The sequence below is a fragment of the Erythrolamprus reginae genome, chromosome 5 (genome assembly GCF_031021105.1).
Source record: "Erythrolamprus reginae isolate rEryReg1 chromosome 5, rEryReg1.hap1, whole genome shotgun sequence".
Classification (NCBI taxonomy): domain Eukaryota; kingdom Metazoa; phylum Chordata; class Lepidosauria; order Squamata; family Dipsadidae; genus Erythrolamprus; species Erythrolamprus reginae.
In genome coordinates this window covers 49,967,712-49,995,376 of record NC_091954.1, presented here as the reverse complement: position 1 = coordinate 49,995,376, position 27,665 = coordinate 49,967,712, and the positions used below count along the sequence as shown (strand labels likewise).

General features: G+C 37.9%; 1 protein-coding gene across 1 annotated transcript in view; it reads left to right on the top strand.

Moving 5' to 3' along the window:
- The window catches only part of LOC139167731 (scavenger receptor cysteine-rich domain-containing protein DMBT1-like), a 42,867-nt gene extending 15,587 nt beyond the window's left edge, over positions 1-27,280 (top strand). Inside the window, exons 8-17 of the mRNA XM_070752547.1 lie at positions 465-500; positions 2,681-2,989; positions 5,971-5,991; positions 6,591-6,617; positions 16,160-16,319; positions 17,255-17,469; positions 19,973-20,145; positions 20,510-20,898; positions 24,459-24,730; positions 25,046-27,280. Of these exons, the coding sequence (XP_070608648.1) occupies positions 465-500; positions 2,681-2,989; positions 5,971-5,991; positions 6,591-6,617; positions 16,160-16,319; positions 17,255-17,469; positions 19,973-20,145; positions 20,510-20,898; positions 24,459-24,730; positions 25,046-25,200 (1,757 nt within the window). The 3' untranslated portion in view covers positions 25,201-27,280. The remainder of the gene's footprint in view (positions 1-464; positions 501-2,680; positions 2,990-5,970; positions 5,992-6,590; positions 6,618-16,159; positions 16,320-17,254; positions 17,470-19,972; positions 20,146-20,509; positions 20,899-24,458; positions 24,731-25,045) is intronic.
- The last annotated feature ends 385 nt before the right edge of the window (positions 27,281-27,665 follow it).

Here is a 27,665-nt window from a genome sequence, read left to right as displayed (position 1 = left end):
CAGAGTGGTTAAAGTGCAGTACTGCAGGCTATTTCTGCTGACTGCCGACTGTCAGCAAGCTAGCAGTTCAAATCTCACCAGGCTCAAGGTTGACTTGACTTCCATCCGTCCGAGGTGAGTGAAATGAAGACTCAGATTATTGGGGGCAATATGCTGACTCTGTAAACCACTTAGAAAGGGCTGTAAAGCACTGTAAAGCGGTATATAAATCTAAGTGCTATTGCTACTGTGCTGTGAAAAAAAGCAAAGAAACATAAACTCCTTCTTGATGATTGCAGAGTATTTCATGATTTAGTATGTTTGTTACTGTGATTGAAGGTTCAGTAATGTCAACTTACATTATTGAAATCTCAAAATCAATCTGCTTTTAACCTTGTGTAGTATGCTATATGATTTCAGAATGTAACCTCATGCTTTATCTATTACTGTAGCCTATCTTACACTTTATCTTTGTTTACTGGCAGGTCCTCCGTCGACAACAATACCATCATCAGCCTATGGTAAGAAAGCTTTGAGGATCTGTTTTATCTGCTAAATGTCATCTGTTTGGAGTATAAGAGCATTTTCTCATGGACCACTTTTTATGTTTGTGATTCCATACTAGAGAACACAGTATTATTTAGCATTCAATTCTAGGGTTCTTAACAACCTTAAAGGATCCACTATTGCTAGGCTTCAAGATGCAAACTATCTCTAAATTTCCTTCTATATTGTTAAATATGTAATGGGAATGAGTATTGTGCATTTGATGTCATATATCTGGATGGTTCTATGAGAAAGAAATAGTCTTCACCAAGAGTTTTAGAAGTTCGCTGTTCATTGATTCAGTCACTTTTGATGCCACATGACCAAAGGGACACCATTACACCAGGGCTGTTTTGTCAACAAATGGTTCTTTGAATCCTTGTTTTGTTCTTAATGATGGAATCTAAGCATCTTTCCTTCTTTTTCCTCTTTTCAATTGCTTTCCTCCCCCTCCCAGATCTTCAATGATTGTTGTTTTTGAAATAGATTAGGTTCTGGTTATCAAAATTTTAGCTTCAATATTAATAGTTGGGATTTTACTTCATTTAATGACAGATGGCCTGTTCTTGTTGTCTAAGATATTCTCTACCTATTGTCCAACACCAAAATTCAAATGAGTTATTGTAATGGCAGCAACATTTGGTTTTTATTCCATATATGATTCCATAGGATGTGATGGTCCCAAAGAACATAGGCTAGAAAATTTTTGAATACTTATTTTTATTTTTTAAGTTTAAACATAAACTGAAATTTGTGACTATTTTCTCAAAAGTATCTCCATTCAGTTGAGAATGTTTATTTGCAATACAGTGATACCTCATCTTACGAACTTAATTGGTTCCGGGAGGAGGTTCGTAGGGTGAAAAGTTCGTAAGATGAAACAATGTTTCCCATAGGAAACAATGTAAAACCTATTAATGCGTGCAAGCAAAAAAAAAATCACAAAAACCGTGCTCCACTGGGTGCCTTTTGAAACATCCGGGCGCTTCTCAGCGTTCTCCCAAACGCCGAACCCGAAAAGTGTGGCAAAAGGTTGGGTTTGGGAGAATGCCGAGAAGCGCTGCTGCCTGGCGGTCACCATCGCAGAAGAGCCATGGAGCTGTCGGCCGGTCGGGAGGCTCAAATGGAAGTGGGGAATCTCAATAGGGAATTCCATGGGCGGAGCTTTGACGTCACGAAGACGTCCTTCCTGAAGTCCATGTTTTGGCCGGCCAGGAAGGATGTCTCCATTATGTCAAAGCTCCGCCCATGGATTTCCCTATTGGTACTACTGTATTTGCATTTTTTTGAATATTTGAGAAATGTCTTATGATGTAACGACAGATTTCCTTCTCCAAGAAAGACCACAGGAAAAAAAAACTTTCCAGTAAGAGGATGAGGGACAGCAAAGCTCATGCTACAAACTGGTCTTTCTATTTATTGTTTGGAGCACTTTCATGGCTGTATATTTGAGTAATTTGTATGCAGTGAAAATATCCCATGTTCCATTCTTTCTGATTGTGGTCTTCTTACTCCCTTACTTTTTTTGTTTTGATTCATGATGGCAGACAGATATCCAAAAGTTGTCTCTCTGTAACAGTGATGGCGAACCTATGACACGGGTGCCACAGGTGGCACGCGGAGCCATATCTGCTGGCACATGAGCCGTTACCCTAGCTCAGTTCCAATTTCATGTGTGTGGTGGCCAGCTGATTTTTGGTTTACACAGAGACTCTGGGAGGATGTTTTTGGCTTCCAGAGAGCCTCCGGGGGATGGGGAAGGTGTTTTTACCCTCTCCTGGCTCCAGGGAAGCCTTTGGAGCCTGATGAGATGAAACATGAGCCTACTAGGCCTACCAGAAGGTGGGAAACAGGTTGTTTCTGGTCTCTAGAGGTCTTATGTGGGGTGGAAGAAGCTGTTTTTGCCCTCCCCGGGCATTGAATTATGGGCACAGACCTTCATGTATGCGTGATAGCACCCACCCACGCTTTTTTGGCACCTGAGGAAAAGAAGGTTTGCCATCACTACCATATAAAGATAAATTTTCTCACATATTCAAATCTTCATTACTGATGTTAATCCTGTTTCCTACCAAAAAGTACAATTTTAAAAATATTTTTCTCCCATGTCTGGGACTGTATATGACTGAACAATATGATTTCTTTTTTTCTTAAGAGCTCCGATTAGTAAATGGAACTCGTAGCTGTGAAGGCCGTGTTGAAATTAGGATTTATTACTACAATTGGGGGACTGTTTGTGATGATTCATGGGACCTGACAGATGCCCATGTGGTATGCCAACAGCTTGGATGTGGATATGCCATCCAAGCAACATCGCAAGCATCCTTTGGTCAAGGATATGGCCCCATTCACCTCGATGATGTCCGGTGCAATGGGAGTGAACGCTACCTTTGGGAATGCAGAAATGCAGGCTGGGGAAATCATAACTGCGGCCACTCTGAAGATGCTGGTGTTATTTGCTCAGGTACTTGCTTACTTTGTTATTGAAATATAAATATTTTTATAACACATTTTATATTTACAGATTTTAAATAGTTTGGCATGAGAGTTGACTCATGCATCTGGTTTAAGAACACATAATTAATGCACAGTGAAGGGCTGCCCAAAATTTTTACTACTACACTGTGGGAGTGGTTTATGCATTTTCTTTCAACATCTTTCAGTGCAAGTTGGGTGCTCTGGAGTGGAGCTCCATTTTCGCTACCCCACTGTGTCCCCCTGCCCCTGTCCGGGCAGTAGCCCACCCTGTTAATGCATAACATTGTAATTCAACTAGCTACAAATAATGAAGACAGGATTTGATACTCAGCTGAAGAGTCCTGAAGGAAACAAGTCATCAAAGAACCCAGACATTTTAACCTATCTTTGGGGATGATAATTGCCAAAAGGCACAATCTTAAAGCAAGGCTGGTAGAGAATGTATTGACCTCAGACAGAGAAGAACCAAAGATTCAGATTCTATCCCATTTAAACACAATGTATTAAAAAACCATCCTCTCTATTTCAGTTAGTCTTATACCCAATTGAAGAGTTGGGACAATGCTGACATAACTTTCTGGAAAAGGATAATTCCTGAACATCTCTTAATAGGTGAGGAAGCTAGGTTAGGTATAATTGCTCTGTTTTCTCTTTCCAAATAATGACTAACAACAGGCATCTTGGTTTTGTTGTTTTAACTGGCTTAATAACACAATTAATGTGCTGCAGGCAAATGTCCAAGATAAGCCAGGAAGTCAAAATTGAGCCAGGAAATCTAAGAAACAACTTATTGAATCATAAATGCCCCTGTCATGGAACAAGCAGGAATCAAAACAGATGACATGTCATAGAAGTGACCAAAACAATAGATGGGGTCAAGGAACAATCCAAAGCTGGAAGAAAAAGGGAGTTGAACAAAGAAAGCCAAGGTTTCAATCAGGAAGTTCTTCTAGATCCAGAAAACTAAATAAATAGGAGGCTTTTTATCATTCTCCTGATCAAGCCAAATTAACCGATCAGCCTGAATGGTGGGGTCCTTCAGCATCAGTCTCATAATGAAGTTTAAGATCCTTCAGAGTCATTCCAATAATTCAAATACCAGTAGTCCACATGATAAGTAGCTTCCCATTAGTCTAAATTCATTCTAGTTCCAGAATCTTTTCACTCCCTAACTCTGTTGGATCTCTACAGGTAGCCCTCAACTTACAACAATTCATTTGGTGATGGTTCAAAGTAACAACAGTACAGAAAAAAGGAACTTATGACCATTTTCCAACCTCATGTCCCCTACAGAATCTCCAAATCAGAATCAAAATTAAAAATGATGGTTGCAATGTCCCAGGACCACATGATCGTCTTCTGCAAAATCAATGAATAAGCCAGATTCACTTAATAACCATCTCATTACCTTAAGAACTGCAATGATTCACTAAACAATGGTAGCAAGAAAAGTCATAAAATGGGACATAAAATGTCTAGCAACAGAAATTTTGGGTTCAATCTGTCATCATGTCAAGGGCTACCTGTATATGGACAGCCTTATCCGAGCAGTTCATTCAGTTCAGCAGACTTAGTCCTCCAAAGATGCAAAGCTATCATGCTCTGCATCTATTTTCTTTTGCAATAAACAGTATTAAACTGAGTAAAGGAAAGAAATTATAAGATAAAGAAATAGAATGCGTGAAATACATTGCTTAAGCTTTTTTTTCCGCCTTTCACTGCCGATTTTCACATATATATATATATATTCTTCTCCACATTCCTACAATATTTCATAAATTCCCTAAAGAGTTTGAAAGTTACAATCTCTTTGTTTTGGGAATCTTTTCAAAAGTACTGCACCCTTTCATACTTAATCCTATTTGTTTGTTTCATCCCATGCACCTTTCTTAAGGCCATTACTGACATTGTATTCAATTTACTTTTATATTTCTTCTGACATAACTCAATTTTATTTTCATTCTGGTTCCTTGCACCTGACATTTATGCATTTCTTAGTGACATATTGATCATCAAATCAAGGAAAACATTAAAGATTGTTTTTTAATGTATTATTAATTGGATTGTTATTACTCTTTCTTGTTTTTCTGTACATGCTGTGAGCCGCCCTGAGTCTTCGGAAAGGGGCGGCATACAAATCCAATGAAATCTTAAATATTGGCTTTGTCCAACCTGAGGACAGGACAAAAAACAATGGGTGGAAACCAATAAAGGAGATAAGCAACCTAGAACCAAGGAGAAATTTCTTAGCAGTTCGTACAATCAATTAGTGAAACAACATGCCTCCAGAAATTGTGAATGCTCCAACAGTGGAAGTTTTAAAGAAGATGTTGGATAACCATTTGTCTGAAATGATAGGGTTTCATGCTTGGGCAGGAGATTGAACTGGAAAACCTCCAAGGTCCCTTCCAACTATGTTATTCTATTCTATTCTAACCTGTATCCACATTGCAATTCCCAATTTTGTGCTAATAAGACCTGGTGGATACCCCATTCAGAATTTAAAACCCCTTTGTACCCTTGAGCCAGGAATTCTAAGAAACAACCTAGTGAATCATTCATGTCATGGAACAAGTAGAAATTAAAGACAGGCAAGCAAAGGAAGAATTTTGTTTTAGCAAAAACAATCAAGTGCTTTCTGATTTATATTCATTTTTATGCCTCCTATACCCACGAACAGACATGAGCTTAAACAGCATATTCAAAATAAAGGTACATTTTCCTTACATTACTAACATTTTCTAATTGTACTGTTTAGATGCAGACCACTGGGAATCATTTATAATGCACTTATATTTATTTGCTACAGGCTAGTAACTTTTGTAAGCATAATAGCAAAGTGAAGTACTCTTTTAAAAATGCAACAGAAATACTGATGAATATTAGAAATAGATATATTGTTTCAACAGCCATTCATTTTTGCCTCATATTAAATAATTAAAACAATCATAAACTTTTCTCTTTCAGGGAGAAACTCTACAATACCAGGTAATGAAGACCCACTTAAAATGTATTATGACTAGCATAAATTAGCCACATAGCAAAAAAATGGAGGGGGGGGTCCTCTTCCACTTTCCTATGGTATGTCAATTAAAATAATCTGATATTCACTAGCTTAGTTTAGTTGATTGTTTACCATTTAATAAGGTATCAAGCAAAATAAGATTGAATAATATAGCAATTCTTGCAGTATCCCAAGGTCATGTGACCACTAACATTTCCTAGTTTGTTTATTTATTAATAAATTTATTAGTACTTCTAGCACTCAATGTTTTAAATAACAACGCTGTGGTCATTTTTTAAAATTATGGTGCTATTTTTTAAACTCAACTTTCAAGATTTAGATGCATGACCACAGATAGTCAATACATATATTTATTTGTTACAGGCTAGCAACCTTTGTAAACCTAGCAGTAGATTCAAGTATTTTTTAAAATTTTGTTGCTTTCTATTTTATTAGCAATAGCCACATAGACATACATAGACATATTCCTAAGTTCCAGGAATAGAGGTCACAATATATTGTTTCAGCAGCAATTTATTTCTTGGGCTTATATTAAAACAATCATAAACTTTTCTCTTTTCAGGGAGAACCACTACACCGTTGTGGCCAGGTAATGGAAACTGTCTTAAAATGTATTTTCATAAACAGCATAAATTGGAAATAAGACAATAAGGAGGAGAGAATCCATTTCCACTTTCCTATGGCAGTAGCTTAGTTTTGTTTATTATTTATTCTTTAATCATACATCAAACAAAATAATATTAAATAACATAGCATATTGACATATTTTTTTAAAATATTCAGTGAAATAATAAGATCATCCCTTGGCAGTCTTTCTTACCATGGAGGAAGTAACAAGACTATTGAATGGGGTCCCTATTTGCTATCCTGTTAATTAGCAACTTTAAAGGCTGTGCTCATGGCTGAAACATTTGGTTAGTAGTCAAGGAATAGCAATTTAGAAACATAGAAGACTGATGGCAGAAAAAGACCTCATGGTCCATCTAGTCTGCCCTTATACTATTTCCTGTATTTTATCTTACAATGGATATATGTTTATCCCAGGCATGTTTAAATTCAGTTACTGTGGATGTACCAGCTAGATAGGAAGCTCTAAGTTAAATAACTTTAGCTATAAACTTGGCAGTCTTTCTTACCCTCTGTATGTTTCTACCTTAGAGGAAGTAGGCAAGCCTATTGAATGGGGTCCCAATGGGCTATCCTGTTAATTACTCATGCCCTTATCACCTTGAGGTTCGACTACTGTAATGCTCTCTACATGGGGCTACCTTTGAAGAGTGTTCAGAAACTGCAAATTGTGTAGAACGCAGCTGCGCGAGTGGTCATGGATCTGCCCAGGCATGCCCATGTCTCTCCAACACTCTGCAGTCTGCATTGTCTGCCAATTGTTTTCCAAACTCAATTCAAAATATTGGTTATGACCTATAAAGCCCTACATGGCATCGGACCAGATTACTTGCAGGACAGCCTACTGCCACATGAATCCCAGTGACCAGTTTGGTCCTATAGAGTCAGTCTTCTCCAGGTCCTGTTAACTAGACAATATTGTTTGGCGGAGCCTAAGGGAACAGCCTTCTCTGTGGAGGCCCTGGTCCTCTGGAATGAGCTCCCCCCAGAGATTTGTACTGCCCCTACCCTCCTTGCCTTTCATAAGAGTCTTAAGACTCATTTATGTCATAAGGCTTGGGCCAATTATATCTTGGCCCCTGTCCAACAAATGTTTGTAGGCTCATTGTATGAATGAGTGTGATTGATTTTAATATTTGGTATTTTAGATAGCTATTTAATTTTAATTTAATTGGATTAATGTTATTGAAATTTACTGGTTTTTATGTGTTGTTAGCCGCCCCAGTCTTTGGAGAGGGGCGGCATAGAAATCCAATAAGTAAGCAAGCAAGCAAGCAAGCAAGCAAGCAAGCAAGCAAGCAAGCAAGCAAGCAAGCAAGCAAGCAAGCAAGCAAGCAAGCAAGCAAGCAAGCAAGCAAGCAAGCAAGCAAGCAACTTTATAGGCTGTGCTCATTTGGTTAGCAGTCAAGGAGGATAGGAGTGATATCCCCTATTTGTGGTGGCCACAGATACAGATTGTCACTTATTGACACTGTTTATAGTTTATCATAATATCCATGAACTCTATACAGTAATACGTTTCTCCAACTCCCCACTTCTTTTAGGGACTACAGATAGTCTTTGACTTACAATGGTTCATTTCAAAATCTATTCAAGTCACACCAGCACTGAAAAAATAGTGACCTTTTACCTTTTCCCAACCTTTTCTTCCCCACTTGCAGCATCTTCATGGTCATGTGACCAAAATTCTTATGTTGGCAACTGACTCCATTGATGATGGTTGCAGTGACTTAGGGCCACGTGGTCACCTTTTTCTGACAAACCAAGTCAATGAGGAGGCCAGTTTCACTTAACAATGTTACTAGCTTACTAACTGCAGTGATTCCCTCAACAAGAGGGGCAAGGACAATCTTAAAATGAGGCAGAACTCACTTAACAAAAGTCTCGCTTAGCAACATAAATGTTGGGTTTTACTGTGGTTGTAAGTGGAGAACTGCACTGCCTGTATAATCTTTAATCCCCAGTGCAAATGCATCTGCCAATGGAATGACATCTATAGCCGCCCCGAGTCCTCAGAGAGGGGCAGCATAGAAGTCCAGTAAATAAATAAATAAATAAAGATTGTAAGCAGGAAAAACTCTAGGATACAATGTTTTCCAAAGGACCTCAATGACCCAGAGCCACCCCTGTATCGTAACGCTAATCCTTTTCTATGACTCCATACTATTAAGTGTTTCTCACTCTTACAAGACCAATATTTCCAATTATTTCAAAATTTTAAGATTTCTAGGCTATAACTCTGAGTATTATAAATTATTGTTTTCTTGTCCAGAGGGACTACTGATTGTAAGCGCCAATCCTCTTGCAAAACTAATTAGAGAAAAAACAAAGCTTTGAACACAAAAACATCAGAGTGATCCTATTGAAAAGATGCTTTTCTATAATAATACCCATTTATGACCATTTTCCTCCAAAAATATTCACTGTTATAGAATGCCATAAATATAATTGAACTTGTACATTAGATTTATGTATGTCGTGTTCTTAAGAAGAAAAAATTATAATCCATCTTTTTTTAATGTTTAACTTGACATTTTTAATAACACACTTGAATTGCAAAATCCACACTCTTGACAATTAATTCCTTTGTCCACTTATTCAATGGATTTCCTCCTAGGTAATTTATATTTGCTTTCTTTACTTCACACTCATAAACCTCAGCCTTATTGATAACATTTTAGCACTTTCCTTTTAAGGAAGAGAGAGGCATTTTGATAAAGCAGTTCTTCTTGTACTAATGGACTCTAATCCTTTTGACTGAAGTGTATGTGACAGAATTGACAATTTTCAGTAATGCAAAAGAAATAAATTGAAGATAAATATACTTTCCACTTGTCAAATGTACCTTCCCATTTGTCAAAATTTGTCCTATTTGAATGTTTATTTTTTAGCTCTCTCTCTAGTGGTTTCTCAGTTTGCTGAAGAGATCCTCCCAGGGCATCAGGTACACAAGATGAGGGGTGACCATGACCTTTGCGGTTGAAAACATTGGGTGCCCACAAGCATTAGGAAATAGGCTCTATTCCAAGCGCTGGACAGTTTGGTCAGGTTGCTTGCTTGGAGGAAGTATTTGAATCTTTCCATGTATGCGTCCCATGTCTCAGAGGCTGGACTGTAAGCCTCAAAAGTGGTTGGATTGTTGCTGTTGCTGGCCATCCTGAGTAGGACTGGCTGGGGCAAAAAAAAGTGACAGGTAGCTCGAATGGCTTCAGCTCAGTTTCTGAGGCTCCGAACATTCTTTGTCAACAGTGCTAAATTTGAAGGTGAGGCAGCAATAACTGAGGCGAGGCAAGTCAGAAACCAAATAAATCTTTATTAAGGCTAACAGGGAGGCAACATCAAACACAACCAAAATACAGTTCTAGTAACACAGTCGGCAGGCAGCCACTTCTGACAGCTCTTTTATAGCCGGATGTCAGACGAGGTGGCTAATAGGGAGGCTGGAATCTCCCGCTCTGCAGCTCTGCAGCCCCCGTCTTGGCCAATAAGGAATATTTCTGCTATTCTCCGACATCCTGAGGGGATAGCACAAAAGAAATAAATTGAAGATAAATATACTCTCTCAGCTGTGTCCAGGGGGACCTTTGCCCAGATTCATCTGGTGCACCAGTTATGGCCCTATTTGGACCAGGAGATCTTGCGCACAGTCATTCAGGCCCTCATCACCTGCCATCTTGATTATTGCAATGCGCTCTACATGGGGCTACCCTTGAAGAGCATTCAAAGACTATGTCAAATGTACCTTCCCATTGGTCAAAATTTGTCCCATTTGAATGTTTTAGCTCTCTCCAAGCAAATTCTGAAAATGTAGCAATTATATCTGCTTCTGTAGCATGTATTCTTGTAAAAAAAAAAAAAGAGTTCACTTCTACCTGAAAGAAAATTTGTAGCATGACAAACACCTTTATGATATTTTAGGTCCTAAAGGAGATTATTTATTAAGAAAGAACACTTCACTCTTATTTCTGGCTATATAATAGTACTGAAATCTGCCTTCCAGTCTCCTGAAAGATCTCTTTCAGGCATGGGCATTTTCTGGTAACTGATGGCTTCATTTAACTTTTTTGTGAATGGAAAGAAAGCTGAGGTTCCAAAAGGGGCAGGAAAAATCACATATGTGAGTTGGGGTGGGTTCTGGACCCTTTTGTTGCTGGTTCATTCATGGTTGCGCCATCGCGCTTCGCACGCCTTTGCCCACTTCAATCAAAAAATAGCTTCTGCACATGATATTGCTGAGTTACCAACAGTTGTAAAGAAACGGTTAGAACCGATAGAAACCCACCTCTGATATGGAACTTGCAGGGATTTATAAAGGCTCACTCTCATTTTGAAGTAGGATTTGACAATCCTACTTTAGCATGTTCTCTTCAGTTTTCATCTGCTCTGCACCTCAGAGTGATAGGCCACAGTGCCCGTGTTGAGCAGTTATGTTCAAAGGGAGACATTTTGAGGTTATTTTTGCCATGTGATAGAGAGTGCTGTTGTTGCTTTCACAAATTGCATTGTTCTTCCTCTGTACAAGACAGTAAGCAGGCACTAGTGCAGTGATGGTGAACCTATGGCACGGGTGCCACAGGTGGCACACGGAGCCATATCTGCTGGCATACAAGTCATTGCCCTAGCTCAGCTCCAATGTGGATATGTGTGCCGGCCGGCTGATTTTTGGCTCGCACAGAGGAGGACATATAGGAGGGCATTTTTGGCTTCCAGAGAGCCTCTGGAGAGATGGGGGAGGATATTTTTACCCTCCCCTGAGGAGAGACAAATGGGCCATTTTCTGCCTCCAGAGGGCCTTCCCAACCCTCCCACAGGCCCTCCAGAGGGAAACCTTTGGAGCCTGGAAAGGGTGAAACGCAGCCTACTGGGTCCACTAGAAGTTGGGAAACATGCAATTTCCAGCCTCCAGAGGGCTTCTGGGGGACAGGGGAAGCTGTTTTTGCCCTCCCCAGGCATTGAATTATGGGTGTGGGCACTCTCGCATGCACAATAGCGCACGCCCACACTCTTTCGGCACCCTGGGGAAAAAAGGTTTGCCATCACTGCACTAGTGTGTTGCAAAGATGGAAGAGGGGTTAGGAGGTAAACAAAAGCAAATGTGAAATTGCACAATCTTTTCTCTTTACAGCCAGAAAATAGAGGCAGGATCACATGATTTTCCATTTAGTGTCTGCTTTCCTTAGCAGTAGAATTGCCGGTCTTAATTGAGTTGTTAAGTGAGGATTGCCTATGCAGCTTTCTTCAAACTGGTGTTTTCAGATATACTGAATATTTTAGTCTAGCTCCTTAGTTATTATATCTGTGCAAAATCATTCACAAAGCTTTTTCTGAAAAGTAATTAAAAGTTCCCTTTGAATGTACTCCTTAAGATATTGAAGCACTAAATTTTGCAGAACTCTCAGAAGAAGCTTTCTGAAGGCCTTCAAGATATGCATGACAATGACTGTGAATGCACAGGTGATATTTCTACGAAAATTGCTGCTAAAATGGGGTTGCAACCAGCCCAGCAGCTTTTCTTAAGTGGCAATCTTATCAAAAGTCGACACACATGTAGTCAGTTAATGTGGGAGGACCATGAGGTGATTGTACTGAACATTTCATAATATATGATTCTGTGCTTTTGGCAGTGGGACCTGATTCATGAAGTGTTCCTCAAACAGTTCAAAGAGCTTTCAACATTCTTTTTCCTATTTCACTGTTTTATTTCCATTGGCTCTTAAGGAGCCAATTTAGCTTTTGGAAATGGTGAAATAGGCAACAGTTCAGTGGTAGCAAGGATTCAAAAAAAATTTACTACCACTTCTGCAGGCAAAGCTTGGTGTGCATGATGTGGCTTGGCTCCGGCTTAGCAAGGGAGGGATACTGTAAAATCTCCATTTCTTCCTGATCAGCTGGGCCTTTGGAGGCAGAGAATAGATGATGCAGGGTCATTAAGAGGTGATATTTACCAGTTCTCTGAACTGGCACACCTGTTTTTCTAGGAGCCTGAGGAGAGACAAATGGGCCATTTTCTGCCTCCGGAGGGCGTTCCCAACCCTCCCAGAGGCAGAAAATGGCCCATTTGTCAAGTTCCAGTAGAACCAGAAGGCCCCCTTTTTTTGGTCTCCCCAGGCATCAGTTGGGAAACGGGCCATTTATCGCTTCGGGAAGGCCATTTTCATCCTCCCCAGGCTCTTAGAAAGGTTCTGAAGCCTGGGCAGACCCAAAAAATGGAACTTCCAGTTCAACTGGAAATCAGAAAACAGAACATTTCCAGCCTCTGGAGGCCCTTTGGGGGGGGGAAGACCCTTTTTGCCCTCCCTAGGCTCTTAGAAAGGTTCTGGAGTTTGGAAAGAACAAAAAACAGGCTTTCCCCACCCCTTACAGAGGCTGTTTCGCGACTCCCTGTGAGTCCAGAAGACCTGAAAATCAGCTGGTGCATGCATCGCACCTGGCCTGAGTTCTCCTACCACTGATATGGCTCAGCATGCCACTTGAGGCACATGTGCCATAGGTTCGCCATCATGGGTATAAGGCAATGATGGCGAATCTTTTTTTAACCAGGTGCCGAAAGCATGTGCGTGTTATTGCATGTGTGCCCACACCCATAATTCCATGACCTCTATGTATGCGCATGACACATACACACACCCAACGATCTAGGCATGCGATGGCACACCTGTTTTTTGTTCTCCTCAGCTTTAGAGCCTTTCTAGGAGCCTAAGGAGGCCGAAATGCTCTCCCAGAGCCTCTGGGAGTCTAAGGCAAATATGAGTACTGTATTATTGATTACTATTAGTATTGATTTTATGCTTTTATTATTAGATTGACATTTCTGCTATTTTAATCCTGTTTGTGTATAGTAGGATTGTAAATTGTTCAGAGCAGCATATAATCTTTTTGAAATAAATACAGTGTAATGCTGTCTTTGAGGAAGTGTACTTGGTATAAACAAATATATTTGGCTGTTTCCTGGAATTATTAAGTACTCCTTTGATCAAAGTACTCAAAGTAAGTATACTTTTGGACATTCATTGTCTTGTAGTCTTTCCTATCATACAGAATTACTGTAGGTATAAACTTGAAGAGAGCTTCCATACCTGGAATAAATGCTATATTTGGTCTCTAAATACTTTATATATTATGATCTAATGAAACTATGGTTTCTGACTTTAGTTACACATAATTTATTTTGCTGCTATTAAGTATGCAGGCAGTCCTTAACTTACAACCATAATTGAACCTAACATGTTGCTAAGTGAGACAGATAAGTAGGTTTTGCTTTATTGTATGACTTTTCTTTGCTTCAGTTATGAAATGAATCACTGCAATTGTTAAATTAGTAACATGGTTGTTAAATGAATCTGGCTTCCCCATTGACTTGGCTTGTCAGGAGGTCACACCAGGCTATTGCAACCATCATAAATATAAATCAGTTGCCAGGCATCTAAATTTTGATCGTGCAATCATGGGAATGTTGTAACAGTCATGTGAATAATGATCATAAGCAGTGAAGGGCTACCAAAATTTTTACTACTACACTGTGGGTGTGGCTTATGCAGGACACCCTGCATTTTCTTTCAATTCAATTCAATTCAATTTATTAGACTTGTATGCCGCCCCTCTCCGAGGACCCAGAGTGGCTCACAACATGCAATGCAAACAGTATGTATAGAAATCTAATAGTTAAAAATTATTCTGGTTTCTGGTAGAACTTTAGCTATTACAAATAACTCTTACTAAATGCAGTATTTCATAAACAAAGAAACTCCATCTTTATTCTCTTCTCTTCTGTATTCAAAATGCAGTTCATACTAGCACATTCCTTTTTCTGCCGTTATCTCTCTCAATTATATTCCTCATGCATTCCTCCCAGCCTCCTGTGTTTACCAAGATTTATGTACTCACAGCATGATTCAAAAACAGCAGAAATGACTGTAAAATAACACAGAATGAATTCGCTCGCTTGGGAGCTGAACGGGAACACCTTTCATTTTAGCACTACAACATTGAAACTCCATCCTTCTTCCCCACTGGCCCCCTAACGTACCAAATACATCACTCCAGTATTTAACCCATTCCTCCCCTTAATATCTTCTTCCAAACACCTGTTCCTTACATTTTTGGACCCTTCTGAATTTAGGCTTGACCCAGCGAATGTCTGTTTCTTCCTCGCTAGATTTTGGACTCATAGCAACATCCTGTGGCTCGCCTCCCACCTGTTCTACTACATGTAACCCCGGGCCTGCCACTAATTCATAAACACTATCTGTATCAGAGTCCTCAAGTTCATCATCATCCTACAACTGACCAGGAGTATGTACAACAAAAACAGTCAACTATTTCAACATCTTTCAGTGCAAATTGAGTGCTCTGGGATGGAGCTTCATTTTCACTATCCCACTGCATTTCCCCTGTCCGGGCAGTAGCCCACCCCTGATCATAAGCCACCTTTTTCCATGCTGTTGTAACTTTAAATGATCACTAAATGAACTGTTGTATGTTGAGGACTACCTGTGTTCATTTTTATCTTTTGTAACCTAAAATAAGTTATAAACAATTCAGCCCCATATATAAACCATACTAAGTTCCATGGTGTTTTTTTCCAGAATTACAGTCCGTGATCTTATAGACATTGAATGGTGTGTTTTATGTAAGATTTGTGTTGTTAATTCATGTCTCCCTTTTACTTCCCAGTTGATTTTTACAAAAGTAATATAGTAGAAAAACATTAATCACATCTAATAACATTATAATTGTTTCTATTGCTGTATTTCAACTTCATTTAGAGAATCAATCTTCTGTATGCCATCAGATATTTTAAAAGCTTCACAGTGTTAGTTTAGGAAGAGAAATAGCACTGGTAAAACAGATATTGACTTCCAATACACCAGCGATTAAAGCTGAGTAATTCAGTTTCTTTTATAGCTTTTTTAGCTTTAAGACATGTTAAGAAAAATAAATAAATTGGGGAAAGCCAGACTTCCATTTCTCTTTCTATAAGTAGAAACTGATTTTGGATCATAAATATTTGCTCCTTTTTTCTTATCAGATGAATAAGAATATCAAAACCCATGTAATTGTTAGTTTCTAATAATAACTGTTTAGAAAGAATTATTGATAAAATTATCCTTAATCCAAATAATTTATACAGTAGGATTCCAGTTCTGTCTCACCTCACATTATATATGTGTGTGTGAGCAGTGAAGGGCTACCAAAAGTTTTACTACCACACTGTGGGTGTGGCTTATGCAGGACACCCTGCATTTTCTTTCAGCATCTTTCAGCGCAAATTGGGTGCTCTAGGTTGGAGCACCATTTTTGCTACCCCATTGCATCTCTTCCCGTCCAGGCAGTGGGTGTATGTGTGGGTGTGACTATGGGCTTTAGACATTGTGGTTCCTTCAGAACATAAAGCTGGAAGGCACCAAGATTCTGAGTTTAAGAAAAATTCAAAGATTGATAATATGGTTCTCCGAATCCTAGCCCTATATGATGCTAATGTGTTTTTCTTTTATTTCTTTTTAGTAACAGTGTCAAAACAACCTTGTGGTGGTTTTCTTGGATACCAATCAGGATCGTTTAAAACTCCATATTATCCTCTTGACTATCCAAACAATGTGGACTGTGTATGGGAAATACAAGTTAAAAACAACTACCAAATAAGACTTAACTTGCAGGATTTTGTGTAAGTTTAAAGCTGTTTTTCATGCATGCATCATGATACCAAGACTAATTTATTAAATAGATTAAGATAAATTCAAATTACAGGATGAAATTTTCAAAATGCAATCAGATTGTAAACTTGAGGCCATGGAATTGACTAGGGGTAATTAGTTAAGCCATGGTAGAACTTTAGATCTGTTTAAGGACAGAGAAATAGGTCCAGGCTTCACATATGGACAGGAACTGATCTAAAGTTTGATCCAATGTTTGAAATGTTTAAATGGACCAATCCATATAATTAATATATGAAAATAATTTCAATGATTTCTATCTAGTGCACCATACAAAGTCAGCCGACAAAAAATATTGAGATAGGATGCAGTAAGAGGAGGAATGCTTAAATCAACATGCAGACTTTTATTTATCAAGTCTTAAAAGTTCCTGTTAAATCCTATTCGTCAGGTTCTTTTTTGTTTTTTGTTTTTTTAAAGTAGCTGGAAGAATGTCACGAAATAGTTAATATGACTTTCTGGAAGAGGGAAGAATTTCTGGAGTTTTACCCATTCCAAAATATTTTCTCAATCTATCCAGTTCTATGTTATTGGACTAATATTTCAGTGTTATATATTCAAATTTTGTGCTAAGTACATTAATATTTTAATACAAATGAATGTGTGTTATACATTGTTATCATTCTCACTGCCAGCAGCATTGCCGTAATTGATTGATTAATGAACGACTGACCATTTCACCAATTTAAGAGAATTGAAAACGGCTACCTTATATGAAGTGGGAAGTTCCAAGTTCAATTATTTTACTGGGGCTAATCTCAGAGAGAATTTTACTACCTAACACATACAAAATAAAGCTTCTTTTTTTTTGAGTATCAGAGTAAATGTATGAATCACAAACTGAACAGTATCTATGTAAACACTATACTCCTATTTTGCTTTCCAGGCTAGAACAATGTGGTAGCTGTACTTGTGATTATGTTGAAATCTATGATGGACCTCTCCATACTGCCTCAAGGCTTGGGAAAGTTTGTTATGGCTCCTATCACAGTTTTATATCAAGTTCCAATATGATGACAGTTAAATTCCGTACTGATGGTAGTGTCACAAGAAGAGGCTTCTATGCAAACTATCACAGCATCACTGCAGATGACAACACAAGTAAGTATAATGTTGTCATTCACTTTTTATTTACTGACCTTTTGAATATCATTTAGAATTCAATGAGAATTCTTAGCATCTTATTCAATCTTGGCATGATAAGACACAATTTATTTTGGTTTTAATTCTTCCATTTGGTGTACCCTGGTGGAGGGTTTGTAAGGTAGAATAGTTTTGAACCAGATACCTATAAGCATGAGCAATGGTATCTACAGACTAGACCAGACCTGGGCAAAGTGCGGCCCAGGGGCCAGATGCGGGCCACCCGCTGTCTGTGACCGGCCTGCGGAGGTTGGAAGGAAGGAAGGAGAAATGGAGGGAAGAAAGAAGGAAGGAAGGAAGGAAGGAGAAATGGAGGGAGGGAGGAGAAATGGAGGGAAGGAGGAAGGAGAAATTCTCTTTCCATGCTCTTTTGCCAAAGTCCAATAAATATTCATTGGTTTCATTGGCCTTTCCAATAAATTTTAAGCAAACCCTCCACCGCACCTCTCAGGGGAAAAAAGGGAGGAAGAGGAAGAAAAGGAATTCAAAGCTACTTTCAGGCAAAGCCTCCACTATGTTTTCTCAACTGACAATGTAGGTCAGTTGAAGAGAGGCACTTGAAAGGAATATTTTGAAAGAGAAGTAAAGAACTGTCCAAAAGCAGAAATAAAAGGCAGAGAAAATCAGAGAGACAGAAGCTTCTCTCCATTTGGAGAAAGAAAGAAGGAAGGAGAAATGGAGGAAGGAAGGAAGGAAGGAAGGAAGGAAGGAAGGAAGGGGTGGGCAATTAATTTATAATTATAATATAATTATAATATATAATTATATATATATAATATAAATATAATATAATACATAATTATAATTTATAATTATAATATAATTAACTCAGTTTTACTCAATAATATACAGTATTGGGTAGAACTGAGTTAATTATATTAATCCGGCCCTCTAAAACCATCCCAATTTCTCATGCGGCCCCATGGCAAAATTATGGGCTACCTCTGAAAAGTGTTCGGAAACTTCAGATCGTGCAGAATGCAGCTGTGAGAGCAGTCATGGGCCTACCCAGGTATGCCCATGTTTCACCATCACTCCGCAGTCTGCATTGGCTGCCGATCAATTTCCGGTCACAATTCAAAGTGTTGGTTATGACCTTTAAAGCCCTTCATGGCATCGGACCAGAATACCTCCGAGACCGCCTTCTGCCGCACGAATCCCAGCGACCGATTAGGTCCCACAGAGTGGGCCTTCTCCGGGTCCCGTCAACTAAACAGTGTCGGTTGGCGGGCCCCAGGGGAAGAGCCTTCTCTGTGGTGGCACCGGCTCTCTGGAACCAACTCCCCCCGGAGATTAGAACTGCCCCTACTCTACCTGCCTTCCGTAAACTCCTTAAAACTCACCTTTGCCGTCAGGCATGGGGGAACTAAGACATCTCCCCCTGGGAATGTTTAAATTATGTATGGTATGCTTGTGAGTGTGTATGTACTATATGGGGTTTCTTTTTAAATCTTAAATGTTTTAAATGTATTCAGATTATTTATGATTTGTTTTTCTCTGCTGTGAGCCGCCCCGAGTCCTCGGAGAGGGGCGGCATACAAATCTAAATAATAAATAAATAAATAAATAAATAATTGCCCACCCCTGGACTAGACAGTTGAACAAAATGTGATTATCCTTGGAATAAGGTACTGTGTAGTCCCAATCAACTAAGATTTATATTCTAGAGTGGCTATTATTTGTTTTTCATGTTATCTAACACAACTTTGAGGTAAATTGATTCTTAGCAAATTGAATTTTTAGCAAAAACTTTCAGATATTTTACCATACTATGATCATAATGTGTATGGATTTATATATGTATGTATTGTGTATGTATGTATGTAGGTATGTATAATGTGTATTTAACCCTGCTGCTGTGGCCTAGGGGTGGAGCTCTTGCCCTCACAATCAGGAGGTTGTGAGTTCAATCCTAGGTAGGGGCAGATGCTCTCCTGCTTTGGGCAAGGGATTGGACTAGATGACCTGCAAAATCCCTTCCAACTCTATTAATATGTTTTAATATGTTTATGTCATGAAAGAATATTCCAATTCCAATAAATCAACATAGTTTTATTGATTATTTTGAGATTTCAGTTTACGTGCTTCAGAGAATAAGCATTTTGGTCATAATAATTTTCCTTCAGTTTTTGAGAAACCTTTATGAATCGAGTTAGATATAAAAGAAGTCAAGCAAAACTATGCCCAATGAGTTCAGTATCCTGATGTAGACGGGTGGTTTATGGTGGGCAAGCTCCAGAGTCTGTTTCTTTATGGTTGCCTGGAAAGCATCTTTCCGGCATGCTTTCAATTTAAAGCAAAAGTTATTGAGCTGCAGAACATGTAAAATTATCTGACAGGCATAATTTTCCTTTTTTGTGCTGAGATGGCTTTAGATTCATAAAGTAAGCATAATAATAAATTATTGTCACACTGTATGTATTTCAATGCAGCAATAAGATTTCTTTTTCCTCCTTGATAGCTCTTGTTTGTCAGCCAACCTTTATGGAAGCTGTAATTAGTAGACGCTATCTGGACTCTCAAGGCTATAATCCATGGAGTGTCAGCTTGATGGATCCAAACTGCAGACCGCAGATCACATCATATTATGTTATATTCAACATACCATATAATGGCTGTCGGACCAGAAGAGAGGTATGGAGATTTCTTTGAACGTTTTTGCTGCATGACTCATTCATTAATTCTTTCATTCCCCCCCCCCTTAAAACAGAAGTAGGAGGCATTCAATCATTCAGGGATTTATTTAGGACAATGCTCCAAATTGAAACGTGTTTGTGACAAATAGCAGGAGCTCAAAGCACAATGATTGATAGGGCCCATTTTCTCCTCTGTAGCCAATCATTTCTCTATTTTCTTAGCTATACTGTCAGTGTAGATTAGTTTTCCATGGACATTTTGAATATCGGAATGCCTTCTGTAGCTCAGTAGATAACATCTCTAACATGATTGGCCCAGATAACAAAAAGGTCTTATATCAATTATTTTGTGTTTCAAACAGGCTGATGCTGATACGATTACATATGCAAATGAGATCTCAGTAATTGCCCCTTCACAAAACTTCATAAGAAGGATACCAGATCTTCTTGTTCATGTCAACTGCAAGATGCTGCAAAACACTTGGGTAGAGACAGTGTACATTGCTCAACAAACCAAAGAGATTAATGAAACGCAATACGGCCAATATAGTGTGAACCTTACATTTTATGATTCATCCTTCTGGAGACCAGTGAACAATATGCCTTATTACGTCGTATTGAATCAAAGGCTATATTTACAAGCTTATCTCTACAGTTCGGATTCCAACCTGCAGCTGTTTTTGGATACTTGTACAGCGTCACCCAATTACAATGATTTTACAACCCTAACTTATGATATTATCAAGAATGGGTAAGGACGTCATCTTCTTTTAGGCTATTTGGTTTTGTGGGGAAATGTGGGAATAAATTAATTTTGATTGCTTTTAGCTTTCCAAACATCTATCCGGTATAGTTATTTGATAATTAAAATATGGCCAATCCCGCTAGGTAGATCAGATCGGAAACAATAGTCACAATCCCATTGCAATTGTGTATGTAATTTGCATGTAATTCTAATCGTTATTGAAGTTTACGTGTAACGTAATTCTACATAGCATAACGCCAGGCCACAATTTCTAGAAATATTGCATGGTTATACTAGCCCATATCTAACAGGAAACTATTTGTAATACATTTGAAAACTCAGGATCATTCTGACTTTAGAAATTCTCCCTCACCCCATGTAGAGAAAAGTGTTTTGTCCCTAATATGTGTTAAATTTTCTGCAGAGGATTCACTTTTGCCATGGGTTTGAATGAGGCAAGACACAAAAGTGTTTGTTTGTTAGTTAGTTAGATTTCTATTCTGCCCTATTCCTCAGACTCAGGACAGCTCACAACAAAAGTAATAGTAACACCATTCCCATCAACCATCTTACTTCCTTCATGATGTAGCTCACCTAATGTTCTACTTTCCATCTCTATTCTTCAGAAGAGAAGGATTTAGGGGTAGTGATTTCTGACAGTCTCAAAATGGGTGAGCAGTGTGGTCGGGCAGTAGGGAAAGCGCATAGCCTGCTTGGCTGCATATCTAGAGGTATAACAAGCAGGAAGAGGGAGATTGTGATCCAGCTGTATAGAGTGCTGTGAGACCACATTTGGAATACTGTGTTCAGTTCTGGAGACCTCACCTACAAAAAGATATTGATAAAATTGAATGGGTCCAAAGACAGGCTACAAAAAATGGTGGAAGGTCTTAAGCATAAAACTTATCAGGAAAGACTTAATGAACTCAATCTGTATAGTCTGGAGGACAGAAGGAAAAGGGGGGACATGATCGAAACATTTAAATACGTTAAAGGGTTAAATAAAGTTCAGGAGAGAAATGTTTTTAATAGGAAAGTGAGCACAAGAACAAGAGGGCACAATCTGAGGTTAGTTGGGGGAAAGATCAAAAGCAACATGAGAAAATATTATTTTACTGAAAGAAAATAGTAGATGCTTGGAACAACCTTCCAGCAGATGTGGTTGGTAAATCCACAGTAACTGAATTTAAACATGCCTGGGATAAACATCCATCCATCCTAAGATAAAATACAGGAAATAGTATAAGGGCAGACTAAATGGACCATGAGGTCTTTTTCTGCCGTCAGTCTTCTATGTTTCTATTCTGCTAACTGTTATATATACAAAAGGCAAAGGCTTAAAGCTGAAATAACCAAACACCCTTCTATTGGGAATATCCATGCTAATTATCCAGGAATCCTGAGTTCCAGTATTCTAGAAAGTTCTGGGCCTTTTGATAACGAGATCCAGATAGCATAGATTCTCATTTGTTCACCTGCCTCTCTCTCATTGTCCCTCTGCTTTTGTTTTCCTTTTACCTTATTTCGTCACTTATGTGTTTTTAAAGCAGCTACATTTAAACCAGCAACATGCAACACAAGATCCTCAAAATAATAGATGACTCTTGAATTTTATATTTTTTCCTGTAAACCTCCACAGATTGTTATCAGACTGTCATTTTTATTGCCACAGAAGGAAAAATTCTTAAATAAGGACTTATTTATATAAAAAATATGTGTCCAAATATAATGATGGCTTTCTTCAGCCACTACATCTTGGAGTACAGAGAGCCAAGGGCCATCTGTAGATTTTGATCTTAAACAATTTAATTACAGCAATATATTTATTTCCTTGAGATTAAAATCAGAAGACATTCCAGTGGCATGGGTTTCATGTGAAACCTTTCTGAAACCAATCCACTGCAGTGTTCCTTGTTCCTGGTAAATAATTCTGAATTAGAATATATGTGTATTGACAAATCATTTGGCAAGTAGTTTGGATAGTCTTTTTCAACACAAGTTATGTTTTACTTGCCGTGAGCTGGCATTATGTCTATTTTGAATTGACATTATAAAGATCAAGTTGATATGCATCTTTTACTTTTCTTGAGAAAACAAAGCTTTAAAATTGAAATAACAGTAAAATATCATATGCTGAACATTACCCAGGAGCCATTTATGCCTTCAGGTTGGCAAACCAGAACATAGTTTTTACATGCAACCTAATGATATTCTTGTAGTCCAATGAGACCAAAGACTCTAAATCATGTAGGGTAAATTTTAACTATGCCATCAGTGGAGCTTGATTCTTGGTGACATATTGACCTATCTATGACATTTTCTCTGAACAATACCAGCAGGCCAAATTTATTTACTCGGGGCAGCTTACAACATGTGTAAAGAGACAATAGTAAAGTCAATCCAATTAATACATAAAAACAATCCATAAAATCTACTTTAAAAGCTTCCATTACTATTCATTTAACAATCGTACTGAAAACATTCGTTGGTCAGGGGGAAGATCTAGTAACCCCAGGCCTGGCAACAAAGATGAATTTTTAAGCTCTTTTGGAAGGCAAGGAGGGTGGAGGCAGTGCTAATCTCCAAGGGGAGCTGATTCCAGAGGGCCGGGGCCCCCACAGAGAAGGTTCTTCCCCTAGGTCCTGCCAGCCGACATTGTTTAGCTTTCTGCTTAGCTTTCTGATATAGTCAAGTTGGGTAGTTTTTCCACTTAGGTTAGCAACCTAAGCAGACTAAGAAGATTAATAAAATACATGAAACAAGATTATAACATAACAAACAGGACTATAATTTAAATTTTGTGCATAGCAATAATTAATAATCATGTCCCTCTGTACGTTTATCATATTTCCCTGGGAGGGTCATCTGATATAAAATATATTATATCTTAGTATAAACAAAACTCCACACTTAAGGGTTTTTTAAACTTGTTTTTTGTTTAAACTGAAACATTACCTCATTCTTCAACAATGTCCTTTATCTTGACGATCACAAGAAAGCTTCCAATGTCCCAGTTACTGAAAGTTGACTTTGTTTTTCTTAATTGTCTTGATTTCCCATGAAATTCTGTAGTACTTGCGATTGTCATTGAGGACAGCAGCTACTAGAACATATTAGAAATGATTATTTTCTTAAATTGCTTTACATAAGTTGATTATAGTCATCTTCTTTATCTGGTCTGAAATGAATACAAATTTATTTAATTAGATGACTTTTGTAGTTATAGTGATTGTTTTCTTGTGTTTTGTGTTGCCAAAACATGTTCAGCATTTCTAAATATTAACAATTCAAATGTGAGAAATCAATAACATACTCTGTCTGAACTATTGGCAATATTTATTGGGATGAATGGAAAGGGGATGTCAAAAGAGGCAAGAAGATGATCAAGACCCTTTTGTAATGCATCAAAGTCACAATAACACTCTTTTTTTAACTTCCATACACAGCACTTTCATTGCATTTGGGTTATTTTAATGTGAAAATTATGGAAAATAAATTTTATAAATTAGAATATAATAAATTCAGTAACTGGCATGCTATTCTTCCTTTATTTTGTTTTCATGCAGGTGTGTCAAAGAACCTACTTATCAGACTCACTACTCCCCCTATGGAAACATTCTTCGCTTTTCCTTCCAAGCCTTTGCCTTCATGGGCAGGCATCCATCAGTTTACCTGCAGTGTAAAGTGGTGGTTTGCAGATCCTATGACTATAACTCAAGATGTAATCGAGGCTGTCTGCTCCGGTCCAAGAGAGATACTGAATCCTATCAGGAAAACCTAGATGTCACCATTGGCCCCATCAGAGTTGGAAAGGATGGTGTTCAGAACAGAAATTTTGGTAAACTCAAACAAAACTTCTTTAATGGTTTTAAAAATAATCAGTGCCGCTCAGTTCTTTCAAGATGATAGAGCAAGTAGCATAAAATTGGAAGAATTGCTAAAAACAAAGAAATAATTTGAAATTACTGACTGCAACCACAGTCTTGATTACTGCTGCCTGTCCTGCAGTATTCCTTAACCCTGATGAATAATTTTCAGTCCAGTTATATGAATGTTGACTTATGATTAATTGGCCACTAATTTCTAGAATGTTTTTTTTTATCACAGTTCAAGTAGATGATGTGCCATTGTTCTCTTCTGATTTTTTTTGCAGACGCAAAGCCAGAAGACCAGGAAAAGTTGGCAACTTCTGATTCCCATGTACCTTACATTGTTGCTGCTGCAGTCCTTGCAGTTATTGCCATGACTCTTGCAGGAATTATTCTGAAAAACAAGTTGAAAAGATCAGTTCCATATGAGATAATGTGAGGACTTAAAATCTTCTGTTATAAACCAGTGCTGAACTCATTGTGATGCACTTAATTATTGGATGGATTGTGTCCTCAACTGCAACACCAATATTTTTCTTACATATTAATATCCCTGTGATTTACATTGATTTTGCTTTCACATTAAAATTAATAACTATAAAATAAGGACTTGAAAAGTTCATTACATTTATAGCAGCGACCTGAAGAATATGCTTATTCCCTCCCAAAAATGAATACAGTGGCAGCTGTACTTACGAACTTAATTCATTCTGTGACCAGGTTCTTAAGTAGAAAAGTTTGTAAGAAGAAGCCATTTTCCCCATAGGAATTAATGTAAAAGCAAATAACGCATGTGATTGGGAAAATCACAGGGAGGGTGGAGGCCCTGTTTCCTCCCAGGAGATTCCTTGAGAGGCCTCACAGATGCTTCTCCCCACCTTTTGTGGCCCTGTTTCCTCCCAGAAGATTCCCAGAGAGGCCCCATGGAGGCTTCTCCCTGCCTTTTCCATTTACAATTTCAGAGGCTCAGGGTTGTAAGTGGAAAATGGTTCTTGAGAACAGGCAAAAAAATCTTGAACACCAGGTTCTTATCTAGAAAGGTTCGTAAGTAGAGGCATTCTTAGGTAGAGGTACCACTGTACTATCTAAAACATTTATATGTTGACTGGATCATGAACATATATATGCATCTAGATTCACACACATTCATACACATACATATACACAAACCTATTTACTTCTGTTTCAGCTATTCATCAGATTTTCTTCAGTTGATTTCAATTTGTGGTATATTGTGCACACATTTCTACAGCCATTTGTCATATTCTTGAACACACTGTCCAGAGTAAATGGATGAGGGCTGGAATTTCATCCAATATAATGTAGTTTAAATATCTCTTCAGTTCTTCCCAGTCAGGACGAAGATAAGCAACAAGCACCTCTGTTCTTTTTATTCTTGCTATTTATAAAATAAAACACAATTTCACTCTAGCATGAAGCTTGTTTCCGAAAGTCCTACAATTTTTATCAAGTTATCTCCAATCTGGTTAGCTTACCTTTACTATCAATTGAAAAGAAAGCATTGAAAGAGAAGGTATATTTTCATAATAACTGTACAATGTGAGAAATATTTGTGTGGATTTGAAATTGTACTGATAATCAATTCACATTAAGCAAGGTACAAGTTGCAACCAATTCAGCAGATATTTCCATGTTGTGTTCCAAAGTGGCCCAACCCAGAATATAATAGTCCAGCTGGAAAATTATTAATCAAGTAAAGTAGCAATAAGAAAATGTATTGATGCATTTTTGTGAACTGCCAAGTATTTCTAGTCATTCAAAAAAATTCAGGAAAAGCAGTCTTATGATTATTTCTCAAAAAACATCTTTTGCCAGGAGTTCCTGGGCCATGGTAACAAATAGGTATGGAGATACCAAATTTTGAAAGCTACTACCAATCAGCGGTTTTGCTTTGGCTAAAAGACTGGACAAATCTTCAAAATCAAAGATTACTGGCATTAGAAGGGCACAATATTTTACAGGGATGGCACGGTTTTCTATGGAATGAAAAAGATAAGATTCCAATATACTTCAAAAACCATATGGTTAGAGATTCCCTAATGAATACTTGGTTGAAAATCAAAAAAGAGCATTACCCTAAAATTCCAAGGTGGTACTCTAGCGTGGAAGCTTTTACGCACCCTAATCTATTTCAAATCCAAAAATTGCTGACCTATAACCACATAGGGGAATATTAAAACAAGGCAACAATTAGAAAATCAAAATATTAATATTGACTGGTGGCCCTACTCTCAAATTTGGACAAAATGGAACAAAGACAAAAAGAAAGAGGGAATTCAGGAAAAAGACAGTTTAATTGATAAATTACTATCTGGACATGAAAAAAAAATTATAACTAGAATGTATAATTATATAATGGGATATAAAATGGAAACTGAGATAGCAAAAGAAAATATGATTAGTTGGGCTCAAAATATAGGATATAATATTTATCTAGACCAGTGGGAGCAAATGTGGAAAAATCTTAAATTAACAAAACCAGTACCATACAAGGAAAATTTACAAAAAATGTTTTATAGATGGCACCTAGCCCCAGCTAGATTAGCTAAAATTTACCATAATCCACGTATAAAAAAGATCTGGAAAAAAATTCAAGCTTGGATTCGAGATATTACGACAATCACACTAAAATTAAAACCAGAGACGTTTCTTTTGGGCATAATAGATCTGAAAAGGATGATTTCTACCTGATCCACCACATAATTACAGCCACAAGAATTACAATTGCACAGAATTGGAAAAAAGAGGATACACCATCAGAAAGAGAAATTATTAAGAAAATATATGACTGTGCAGAAATGGACATACTTACCCAAAAACTTAAAAACAAGGAGGATTCAAGATACTATGAAATTTGGGAAAAATTTTATGATTGGGTAACAA